Below are 12,594 nucleotides of genomic sequence, written 5' to 3'. Positions count from 1 at the left end.
TGTAATTGGGTCGGCCCTTTGCTGTGTAGATGACGGATGCAAATCCCTGTGAGCGGCCAAGGCCACGGTCCGATTCACTCGATGCGATTAAGCAAGACTTTCAATGCCTAGGGACACCCAAAGAGTTCTTTCCCTAGGCACATTTCATACCCTGTACAATACGGATACTTCACGTGCCAAATGTGTAAAGGGTATGATACTTAGGTATGCTTTTGGACATCTACTCTGAACCATTACGACTGGAACCCAACTCTCAACCTTTCTGTTTCTAAAGCTCAGTAAGGATTTGATGATTACATGGATGTTGAATGGTCAATGGTTAAAAACTTGACCTACCTCTGCGGTTAAGAACATGGAGGTACCTAATTAGATGAAGATGGAAATCGCGAGGTCGTCGTAACTGAAGTTGGCTTCGGTGTTGTCCGAAAAGGGCAAGAGGAAGACGGGAGGAAGAGACAGGAGCGACCCACATTCCACCTACCCCGCCCGATCCTCGAGGTAACCGAATCACCTGGATGTCTTCAATCCCTGTCGACAGATCTCACTTGCTCCCTCATCTTCATCTCACGACCCTCAAATCGATGTTTGCAGGATTTACACCAGAGAGCTGGGACCGGCAAGTGCCGTTGGCAACACAGAGCAAAATGAATTGTTACGCCTCAGCCGCAATTGCTCCGGCTCATGAGCGTCGTAAGGTAGCCCACAAGATCATCGACTTAGACCGCTCACTCGGGATACAAACATGTTCAACGGATCGATGTCAACTGTTCAACTTGTGTTTTTCAACTTGTTTCATTTTGAAGTTGAGCTGTACCTTACTCTTGAAGAGCCCTGCCGTAAGGTAGTATGCTATCGCGGTTCCTCCCGCTTCTAGGTTGTTCTTTCCAATAGTTGACGCCAGGTAACCTTCAAGTCAAATGCATAGGGTAAGTACCCATCAGTCGCTCCCTCCTTCACTTACACATCTCTCTTCAGGCACTCGAATCTCAAGACCTTCCCAAATCACCCAAACACCACGCTTTCCAGAAATCAAGGAGACAAAAGAAAGATGCGCCACCTCTCCTACAACCTCGCCTCGACCAACTTCACCCCCACGTCATCCCATCGTCCTCGTCGTCGTGATCGGCCAGTCTCTCTTCCTCTGCGCCAAGTTGGCCGATATCTTTCCATCTCAATGGGTTCTGCTCCCATCCCCACTCGATGTGGAAGTCCACACCGCGGGCCTCAAGAAACCATGCCACGAGACACTCTATTGAGCAAGGCGCCGGCGTCGGGCAATCGCTTGCCAGGGGACCAGACGGCATAACCTCGCATCCCGAGAAGTCACGGAGCGCCGGTCGAGAGGGAGTTGCTGCAAGGTCGACCATCTGTTGGAACCGGTCGTACATGTAGAGCCAGTGGCCCATGGCCGCCGCGCTTCCGTACGCGATTTGATCGGTTGGACCTATTCGAGTATCAGGTCAGCTGTCATGTTACATTATTTCAGGCATCTCGCAGATATTCACATACCGACACCGACGCGCCCGCTCATACGCGCACAGTAGAAGTAGTGTTCACCTCGAGGGTGTGGCAGAATGAGCGTGTTTGGGCCCAGCTCCTCCAGCGTCTTGAATTGTGGTCTCGCCCATAACGACGTGTCCGGCCGAATCCGCAGTACTGTGTCATGGGTGTAGCCGTTGGTGACACTCCAAGCCCACCACCTCTCCGCCGCCAACGATACGGTTCTCAGCTGATTGTTCAACCTTCCCAGTCTTTCGCCACACGGTGTCGCCGCCATCGCCTCCGTGCCGCCGGGATATTCCACCTCCATCTCGCTCACAGGCAAAACGTCGACCGATCGCAAGTGTGTGCCATAGCACTCCCTCAGGTTCGCTTCAATGGACTCCTTGGTTCGGTTGAACACATCTACGTCACCAGGCTCGTAGAGCATGTAGGCGAAGACGTCGATCCTCGAGAAAGCCGGGTGGTCGGCGATGAGCTCCGACATGTGCGTCTTGCAGGTAACGTGGTTGGTCCTGTACAGGCCGGCAATGATGACAGCCAGACTGCGCTCCTTTTCGCGCTCACTCGGTGGCACGTACAAATTGCATAGCCCAGGAATCGATAGTCTCCCCGTATCCGACAGCTCGAGTTGACCAGAGCTTCTCTTCGACTTGGCGATTGTTTGCGACCCGCCGTCCTCGCTCCGTCTCATAATGCCTCCCTGTGTCTTCTTGCAGGCCGGCTCGAGGTCGCTATGCCAAACCGTCGTCCACGTATTCTTCAACATGGCATTTAATACGATACGAACGTGGCCTTGTTGATCCTCAAGAATGACTGTGCGCCCGCCCTTGTGCAAATCACCTGTCGCGGTCCACCATACGGCATGAGAGCTGCCGTCATCATCAACCCTGTTGAGAACCAGGTCGCCGTCATCCTGCAGAACGAGAGCGTGACGACCGCTAGGCGATGTGAAAATAGGCGTTCCCGCGGACAAGAGGACCCCGTCAGCGTCCGGCGTTAGAACAGCTGTACGTGAGCCAGCGCCGTTATCGCCACCATCGCTCCCGGCCGGCCCCTTGGGTGTAGACTCTGGCGTAGGTCGGTGTAAGCTAGGCACTGGTAGTCCGGAGCTGGCGACGTGCCAGTGTGGCTGCAGTACAAAGATCGCGGACAGTAAGAAGATGAAGAAGGCGCCAACGAGTACTTTTGACCGGCGAGAGGAGCCATTCCTCAGTATTGTCCATCGAGATTGGTTTGCGATCATGGTGTGGTCGTGAGTCGGACCCATGGTCCTATGGCTTCTGTTAAGTTTCCGCTCTCTTACTGATGTTCCCGCTTGCTCCTCGTGCTGATGTTGTGAAGGAAATGAGTTGACAAGAAGGGAAAAAGGTATAATTTCAAAAATCCTTCAACGGCCCTTTCGGTATGAGTACAGGTGAAGGGATCCGATCTGGGTCCCTCTGCAGGAACTTGAGCGAACACCCCGCGCTATATCAGATGACGCTCGAACCGGCCGTTGAGCTCAGACCTCCTCCTTTTTGGCAGGGTGAGTAAACAACTCCTGCGATCTGTGGACACAAGTGGGTTGGGCGAGAACGAAAATAGACTTTGTGTTTTGTTGCGACGACTCGTAAGCTGCCTTTTCGTGCCAGAGCAGCCCAGCGGACGGTAGCCGAGGCGGCAGAGGGCGGGCACTTCTTTTGGTCGGTGATGGAATCGCCCGCTGCGCAAATCTTTTTCCTCACAAGCCAATCCCGGTCCAGAAGAAGAGGCAAAAAGATTAGGCAAGGCCAGGAGCATAAAAATCGTGGAGAAGGAGAAGCTCAGAGACGGGACGAAGAGAGTTAAGAACCCTCGTCAAAGGTCAACGCAGCAATTCTGAGACGAAGTCAGGGGGGAGGTTCTGGCGTATGAATTGTACGGGAAAGTCTTGGCGGTCCGGACAGCCCGGCGATTGCCAGCAGAGCAGCAAACTCAGAGACAACCAAACTTTTGGAACTGAAATGATCTTCGAGGCTCGGCGTCCCAGCGTAGGGATGGCAGGACTAGGCGGTAAATTAGGACATTTTGCGTGGACGGCGTGGGCGGAAGAAGGAAAGAAAAAGGTTGTTTGATTACGCCCACTACTTTGGGGGCCAACAGGGCCGCCCAGCAAGGCATCCATCTTTTGGAAGGACAATATCGCCAATCATCTAGAGATTTGAGGTCTCTGGATAAGGCCAAGGAGATTTGATCGCCGCAAGTGAGAAAGCAAGGATGGCGAGAGGCTGCGGGTAAGATTTTGGGCCAGAAGCACAACACGGGCGCGAGCTTGGGGATACACAAACACTTTCGAGGTTGTCGAACATGAACTCGAGGCCTCGAGAGTCTAGAGTAACAATCGTACGGATACACGTGTAATACGTGAGCCGGGCGAAAGCTTGGGAAGATGGCACAACCAATCGGGCGGCTGCCTTTTGACCCTTGACGTGGACTCAGTGAGGCGCAAGAGGGCGACGACGCAACTCTCTAGCCCCCGTCTCCCAATGGCGCGCGACTTTTTGTGGTCGTCGTGTCTTTTTTAGAGCGAAACGAACGCCCGTTTTGTTACCAACGAGAAGAGCCTCCTGGCCTTGGCTTTTCACCCTTACTTGGCGTTGTTGTTGGGCGATGATATTCTGCCAGCACCTGCCGATATCCCGCCCCCAAGTGTGGCTGCGACCGCCCCTGCCTCCGAGCCCGGAGGCCAGCTGCCCATACCCACCCACTTACCTACCCACTTACCTACCTATAACTACTACTTCGTCAACCTCGCCGTCGCTACTACTACCGCTACTACTAATTAAAGCTATTCCTAACGTTAATATACCGCAAGAAGAGAATAATTGCGAAGTTAACGATCCCTTCGTTTACTAATATACTATTAATTACGACGAATACGGTTACGTAGAGTACGACTACCTACTTTACGGCTAGCGCTTCTCTAGCCTACCTAAGGCTAGAGTAGTACTTAACGAGGCTACTTACGAGGCTAGCTTTGCGGTCCGAATTATTTAATATAAGCCCTCCGCTAGAACTACCGTTACTTATTATTATACTTATAGCCCGCGTTGCGATTAAAAATAGTAACGCCTCGTAGAGTTAACTTACTTAAATAAGCGTCGTAAATCCTTAACCTCGTTATAAACTATCGCTAGCAGATCGCTACTAGCCTTTCGAGCGAGTTAATTAGGTAGCTAGTTAATTAGGTAGTTAATTAGGTAGTTAATTAAGTAGTTAATTAAGTAGTTAATTTAGCTAAATCGACGATTCCGTCGATTTAGGCTAATTCGTTAACTTAGGCTAATTCGTTAATTACCGTACTTTTTCTGACTATGTAGAGCCCAGCTTACGTATGTGCCCGAGACCGGCGGTCGTGTGGCGGCCGCAGCCACACTTGGTGGCAGAATAGCGGCAGCTGGTGGCAGAATATCATCGCCCTTGTTGTTTCTTCTCTTATCGGGCGACGAAGCAAGCGGGATGGGAAAACCGCAGCCAGGCGAGTAACCGCTGCTTACACCCTAAGGTAGACACAACACCCATCACTTAAAGTACGAGGGACAAAGGTGGTTAGTCATGTTGCCCGACTTCAGTAATCAAAAACGGGAGCCACTTCTGTCGCTTTCTCTTCCTGCTCTATTTCTCTCTCTAACTTTCTACGAAGCGCCGTAGGCCGCCTCGTCAAGATTAGAGATCTTGGCAAAGCAGACGGGGGACCGCCAAGAAACCCTCTTTTTTTTTTTGGCCCCGAGTGCCCTGACTAGGAACGCCTATCGGGGAATCGGGGGCTAACGGGCTAAGGTAACGAAAGCTCTCGACTATCGATGGTGTCTGTGCCGGCGCCGAACGCAAGTTTCTTAGTGCAGAAGAAGAATGCTTTTTTTTTTCTCGGGGGGGTTGTCTGAAGATGTGATTCCATGCCGCAGTCCCTTGCTGAAGTTACTATAGTTGAAAACTTGAAAATGCAAAAGAGAGACAAACGAAGGTAGATTGCCGATACAGTAGATAAGGTAAAGAGACAGCCGTGGCTTTGTAGGAGAAGGAAGCTCCTGGAGTCCCAGGGCCCAGGTAAGGGGTCAGTTTCGCGGAATCAAAAACTCTCGAGCCCTGGACCTGGGACGCGGACGCGGACGCAGACGGAGGGGGAGGGGAGGGACGGGAAGTGCGCGGGTATCTTTTTTCTTCTCTCTGTCGCAGTGCCGTGAATGCGACGCCAAAATGCAGAACTGCACCCTGCGGCGCCTGCGCACGACGGTTGCTACGTAGGCAGGTTCTATTTCTGCGGCGCCTGTCTGCACGAGTGATTCGATAAATTAATAATAACCCCCCCTAGTTAAGGTAGGAGTCCCGTGTATAATAATAAGTACTTAGTTATTAGTAGATCCCTAGGTAAATTTCTAACTAATTAGGGGCTAGAAATATTTCACTATATAATCGCTTTATTACTAATTTAAATATTACGAGTTTTATATAATAAGGGAATATACTATTTTACGTTTTACTAAATTATTTTAGAAATATTTTTTAATTATATTTCTTTTTAATTATACTAAAATTCGCTTATTATAACCGACTTTATAGAATTATTCTTATAAAACTTATTTATTATATATAATAATAATATTATTTTAATACTTTTACCTTAGTAAAACAAATTTAATCTATTATAAAATATCTAAGAAAATTTAGATTATAATAGCGTATTTATTTTATATCCTAATCTTTATAAATATCGAGCTCTTATTTATAAAAAGTTAATTAAATAAGTAAGTATTATATAAATTAAACTTTTATATTAAATATTAATATAATACTTAGGTTATAAATAATAATTTTAATAATTATATTATTATTTTTAATAGCTTAAATATCCGTATTAAAACTTAAAATAACCGAGGTATTATTATAGTATAATAGCTTTAATATACGGCCGGTATACCTAAGTTTCTTTTAATTATTAATAATAGAGTTACGCTTATTATCTTAACTAAAGCCTTATTTATAAAAGAAATCGAGCGGCTATAGGATATAGTATATTTAACTTTTTATTTCTTAATATTAGGAATTATTAAAGAATAGTAAATTTAATATAATACTTAATAAGGTATTATTAGTTTTTTAATAATTAGTATTATTCTAAGAGATATACTTATAACGCAATATTATTATACTTATTAAAGTAATAAAACCTATTTATATATACCCTATAACGACTTTTATTATATAATTATTTTAAAAGACCTCGTTAAGAAGTATAATATATTACGAGATAAAGTTAAGATATTTAATATTATAAAAAAGATTATTAAGTAAGTCCGGTTATTTAAAAAACATTTTAGAAACGTTTTAGAAACGTTTTAAGAATATTTTTAATCGTTTTTTTTTAAATAAAGTACTATTTATATTATATATACTAGATTTAAAAAAGGCGTTATATATTAAGAATAGAATATAATATACTTCTTTAAACTAAGGAAAATATAATATAGTATATATATAAAATTACTTAATAAGATAATATAAATAACTTATAAAAGACTTAATAGGAGCTTATTAGTTTTTAGTAATAGATTTTAGTATGCTAAAATTTGTATCCTTTATAAAGACTTATAAATTACTACTTTTATTTAATTTTATTAAATTAGAAATATTATATTTATTTTAGTATTTTGCTTTTGTTAGCTACTCGGGTAATTCTTAATATCGGTTATATAGTATTAATATACGGTATTAATAAATACTTATACTATCTCGCTAGACTATTTTTTTAGATTTTATAACTTTTTAACTTTCCCTCTTATAAAGTTTATAACTACGTAAAAATATTATATATAATATATTAAAGTAGCTATAAACAAAACGGATACGTAATTTATAAAGGAAAGGGATTAAAAATATTATATATTTATATCGAATCGTTAAAAACGTCTTATTTATAATAAGCTTATTAAATATTTTATTAAAGAATAAGGCTAAGTAATTACTAACTAAATAAAACTTATTTTAAACTACTATTTAAACTTAAAATAGTAAAGTGTTCTATTAAATATTAATACTTTATTCTAAAGGATATTAAAATAATATTATTTATTATTTTAACGTTTTATAATAAATATAACTAACCTTTATTATTACTAAATAAAACTCTAAAAGCTATTATTTAAAGTATTTTTTAAGTTCTCTAGAGGATTAATAAACTAAATATAAGTCTAAATACCTTTTTTTAATCTCCTTAACTCTAAGAATTCCTAGTTAAGAATAAGGGGCGAATAATTATAAATATTTATTAAAGCTTTATAAAAATAGACTTTTTATAATATATTATTTATAAATAATAGATTTTTCTATTTCTTAAGAGAAGTTAAACCTTAGCTCTTATATTATAATAATAATAAAAAGTAAATAAGCGAATATACGTAAGTTATTTTATAAATATAAAAAGATAGCTATTTTAATATTATAATAAGTATATAATATATTTAATATACGTACTAATCTAATACTAACTATATAGTTATTTACTTTTTTTAAAAGTAAGTAAAATAATAAAAGTTCGATAATATAAAGTTATTTATAGTTAATATAAACTATAAATATATAAAGGGTATAAATTAGCGAGAAATTATTTAGGGCTAGTATAATTAGAATAGCGAAAAAGGTATATTATAATATTAGAAATATTTCCAAAATATTTCTTAACTTTTATTTTAAAATTATTAATATATTACTTATAAAGCTCTGCTTCTTATATACATCTATATAAATACCGAAACTATAAATATATATTATTATATATTTCGAGCTGTATTTAATATTTTAAAGTAAAAGTATTAAGTTTAGGTTTAATAAAAATACGTTTATAAAACCGGCCTTTTTAAAATTACTTTAAATTAAGTAAATATAATAATTAAGGGCTTAGGTAAATACCTTATTAAAAAGTTTAACCCTTAATAGATATAGCTTACGTAGGTCTAAAACTATATATACTTATATTATATATATTTTAAAAGAGATATTAAAGAACTCCTAGATAAAAATTATTCTCGTAATATAGATTTTACTTATAATATATTAATATCTTTTTTAAAATATTAAGTAATACTTAACTATAACGAGCTATATAATATAATCTATTATAAGTATTATATTTTACTATATATAGCTTATAATAGAAACATTTTAGAAATATTTCGAAAAAGGAAAACGTTTTTAAAATATTTTTAAAATATTTCTCGTTAATACCTTACTTAATTAATAATAACTTATTATTTTATAAAAAACTTTTCGTAATATACTAACTAAGTAAAGTATAAACGAGAACTATATATTATAAGTACGTTTTATAATAAAATAACTAAGGTTTTTTTAAAAAACTAGTTTTTAATACCCGATAATATAAATATAGTTAAGATCCTTTACTTAGTTTTATATATTTAGACTAGCTAATATCTCCCTCTACTTATTATAATTAATAAGTACGTATTAATAATTAACTATTATAAATATTAGCTAACTTTAATAATACTTATAACTAAGATTAGAATTTAATATTATAAGATTTCGTAACGCATTATAAATATATTATAACTTTATATTAAAATATTAATATTATAAGCCGTTTTTAATATTTAATATAACGTTAAAGTATATTTAAAATGCGCTTTAATAAATACTTATTAACTATTAAACTAAAAAAAAAGTAAGAGATCGGGCTAAGAGTTTATAAACTAATACTAAAAAACTATCTCGTACTTAACGAAGAACTCATAAGGATTTAATTATTAATTAATAAAGTAGTTCTTAAAGTAAGAACTTTAATAGCTTTAGTTTTAATAATTATAATAATTTTAATAATACTTAGTCTTAATACGGAATAAGTATTTTATTTTTTAGAGTACTTTTTTTATTAAATAAAAATTAAAACCCCCCGAGTTCTTTAGTACTTTATAATAATTTATAAAAATAAGCTACTTAATTATAAACGTAAATAAATATAAATTATTTTATATTTAAAAAATAATAAATAAGGGTTAATAAGATCTAAGAGGATAAAAAACGAAAGGAATAAAAGTTTAAGCTTAAATAAAAATATAAAAAGCGCGAGTTTTTAATAAACTAAGCCTATAAAGAGCATAAGTTTATTATAAAGTAAAATTACTTAAATAGGGTAATAAAAATAAAAATAGTACTTAATTAATAAAAATAAGAGTAGGAAATAAGCTAGTAAAATAAAAGCTCTTAAAATATTTTTATATTTATTTCTTTTTTAACTTTATTTTTATTTAAGTAATTTAAAATATTTCTTTTATAATATTAATATAAAGTATAAATTAATATTTATAATATTTTATTAAATTATAAATAAGAATGTTTTATAGGTTTTTTTAAGTATTAATAATAAGAGAAATTATTCTTTTAATAAAGTAATCCGTTGGGGCTATATTATATATTATATATTAAAAAAGCTAAATATATTACGTTTTATACTAGACTACTAATTAAAATAACTCCTAACTTTTTATTACTTATTTAAAAAGCGAGTTATACTTATTTTAATATATATAAAACCTTTTAATATTAACTTATATAAGTAGCTAAAATTTATATTATATATTCTTTTTAATTAAAAATAAAAGGACTTTTTATATATTTTTTTATATTTATAATAGGAATTAATAAGGACGTATAACGAATTAATACGGATATATAGCTTTTAAGGATATATAATATTTTTTATTTTTAATAAGTTTAAAAATTTATTATTAATAAGAATTAATAGGGATATATAACAAAATAATACGGACGTATAGCTCTTAAGAACGTATAATATTTTTTATTTTTTATTAGTTTAAAAATTTATTATTAATATACTTAAATTTTACTACTTTTTTTTAAAATACCTATTTCTTTTTATAATTCTTTTTATATAATTATACTTTAAAAAAGCTTTATTACGAAGCTATTATTAATTTAATACGTTTTATATCCTCTTTTTTTAAAAGATTATGTTAATTTATATATTATAAAATAGCTTTTTTTATAGCTTACGTACCGAGCTTATATTAATAAGCTTAATTCAATAACTTAAATAATTAAAACTATTTTATAAAACACTAACGCTTTAATAATAATAATATATTATTATTTTTTATTTTAAATAAAAGCTATATTAATATTAATTAGTTTTATAAAACTAACAATCGCTATATATATAATAACTTAATAAATAATATCTTTAAATTAACTTATTACCTTATTTACTTTTATAGTTATTTTTTATTTAAAGCAAAGCGCTTTTTTAATTTATAACCTCTTATTATATTTTAAATAATTAATCTTTTTTTTTATAACTTAAATCCTAAACTTACTAATTTTAAGTAATTTAAAATAAATTTATAATACCCTTTTTAACTAAGTTAATAACTTTTCAAAAGTTAATAACCCCCTAATAAAGTAATTTACTAGGGCTGTACTATATATTACGTATTAAAAAGAATTAAATATATTATGCTCTATACTTAATTATTAATTAAAATTAACTAACTCGACCGTTATTTTCTTTTTATTAATAACTCTTAACCTTTTCTTATTTATTTAAAAAGCGAGCTATACTTATTTTAATATATATAAAACCTCTTAATATTAGCTTATATAAATAATTAAATCCTATATTATATATTCCTTTTTATTAAGGGTTAAGGGGCCCTTTATATATTCCCTTATATTTAAAATATAGCTTATATTATAGGGATTTTTAGCTCTATAAAGTATAATTTTTAAGCTAACGTTAATATACTAAATCTTAATATCCGTATTAGCCTAGCTATTTATAGTATTTATACTATTACCTAGCTAAATTTTATATTATTAAAAAGTACTTTATTACTTTTTAAATATACTTATGTTAATTATAATAGTTATAATATTAAGCTAACTAAGGGCGCTTAGCTTAAGAAAAGTAGACTTATTAATAAGTATTTTTAACTTACTAATTACTAACTATATACTAAGAGATTCTCGTTAAAATAATATTTTAACTAGCTAACTTCTTAATTAGTTATTTAACTAGCTATTTAAATAATAATTTATATATTAATAAGTTTATTTAATAAAGTTATTTAGTAAATCTATTTAGTTTAAATAGAGAGTAGCTTTGGGTAATATTAAAAATAATAAGAATAAAAAAAATCTTTATAAGCTCTAAAAAATAATAAATATTAGCCTATTTAGCCCTTTTTTAAAAAACCTCTACGTTATTATTAAAGTTTAGAACCTTTATAGTTAAAAAAAGCTACTTTTAACTATTATAGCCGATTATTATAATTAACTATTATAACTAATTTCTATTATTAACTTTTTTAATTAGCGCTATTATATAAATATATTACTTAGCTTATTATTAATAAGTAGTTAAAAAGGGTAGCTTACTTATCCTAAATTATATAGTAGTTTTCGTATTAAAATTATTATATTACGTTAAGCGCGTACTTAGGGTATATTACGTATATTATATAGTTAAAAAATATACCGTATTATATAATTTTTTTTAAAGCGTAATCCCGTTAAGATTAATCTTTTATACTTATAAAGTTAGAAAAAAACCACTATATAAAAGTTAATAAATTTAATATTATAAAATAGAATAAATATAAAGCATAAGGCCGAATTATTTAATATACTTTTTAATATAATTAGTTTAATAAGCTTAGGCTTATATAAAATATTAGTATTTAATAATATAAGTTTTATAAATACGGTTATAAATAATAAGTTATTATTATAACTAACTAGTCATAGTAAGTATATTAATAAAAGTTAAGGTTACGAGTACTAAATAAGTAGTATTATAATTATAAATAGCTTTTTTAAAACTATATTTATAAGTTACAAAATAAGTAAGGCTTTAGTAATTAATTATAATCTTATTAAAAAGGGTTCTTAATAAGAATAGTTAAAAATAATTATAAAATTTAATATTAAGTTAATTATTAAAAAAGCTATAAAAAGTCTATTCTTAAGCCTAGCTTAAGTTTATATTATATATAAGTCCGCTTATAAATATATTCTTTATTAATAATTACTTTTATTTGTTAA

General features: G+C 33.3%; 2 protein-coding genes across 2 annotated transcripts; both read right to left on the bottom strand.

Moving 5' to 3' along the window:
• Positions 1-1,085: 1,085 nt before the first annotated feature.
• Positions 1,086-2,770, bottom strand: CLUP02_08713 (uncharacterized protein; the record flags this gene model as incomplete). Its single annotated transcript, XM_049287697.1, has 2 exons — positions 1,086-1,444; positions 1,510-2,770. The coding sequence occupies 2 exons, from the start codon at positions 2,768-2,770 to the stop codon at positions 1,086-1,088; spliced, it is 1,620 nt and encodes a 539-aa protein (XP_049144840.1).
• Positions 2,771-3,674: 904 nt separating this feature from the next.
• On the bottom strand, positions 3,675-12,295 carry CLUP02_08712 (uncharacterized protein; the record flags this gene model as incomplete). Its single annotated transcript, XM_049287696.1, has 6 exons — positions 3,675-3,955; positions 4,073-4,211; positions 4,854-5,021; positions 5,482-5,549; positions 5,614-5,742; positions 12,289-12,295. 6 exons carry the CDS (start codon positions 12,293-12,295, stop codon positions 3,675-3,677), a joined length of 792 nt encoding a protein of 263 aa, XP_049144839.1.
• Positions 12,296-12,594: the final 299 nt, after the last annotated feature.

The sequence above is a fragment of the Colletotrichum lupini genome, chromosome 4 (genome assembly GCF_023278565.1).
Source record: "Colletotrichum lupini chromosome 4, complete sequence".
In the NCBI taxonomy this organism is placed as follows: Eukaryota; Fungi; Ascomycota; class Sordariomycetes; order Glomerellales; family Glomerellaceae; genus Colletotrichum; species Colletotrichum lupini.
This window is presented reverse-complemented; position numbering and strand designations above follow the sequence as displayed.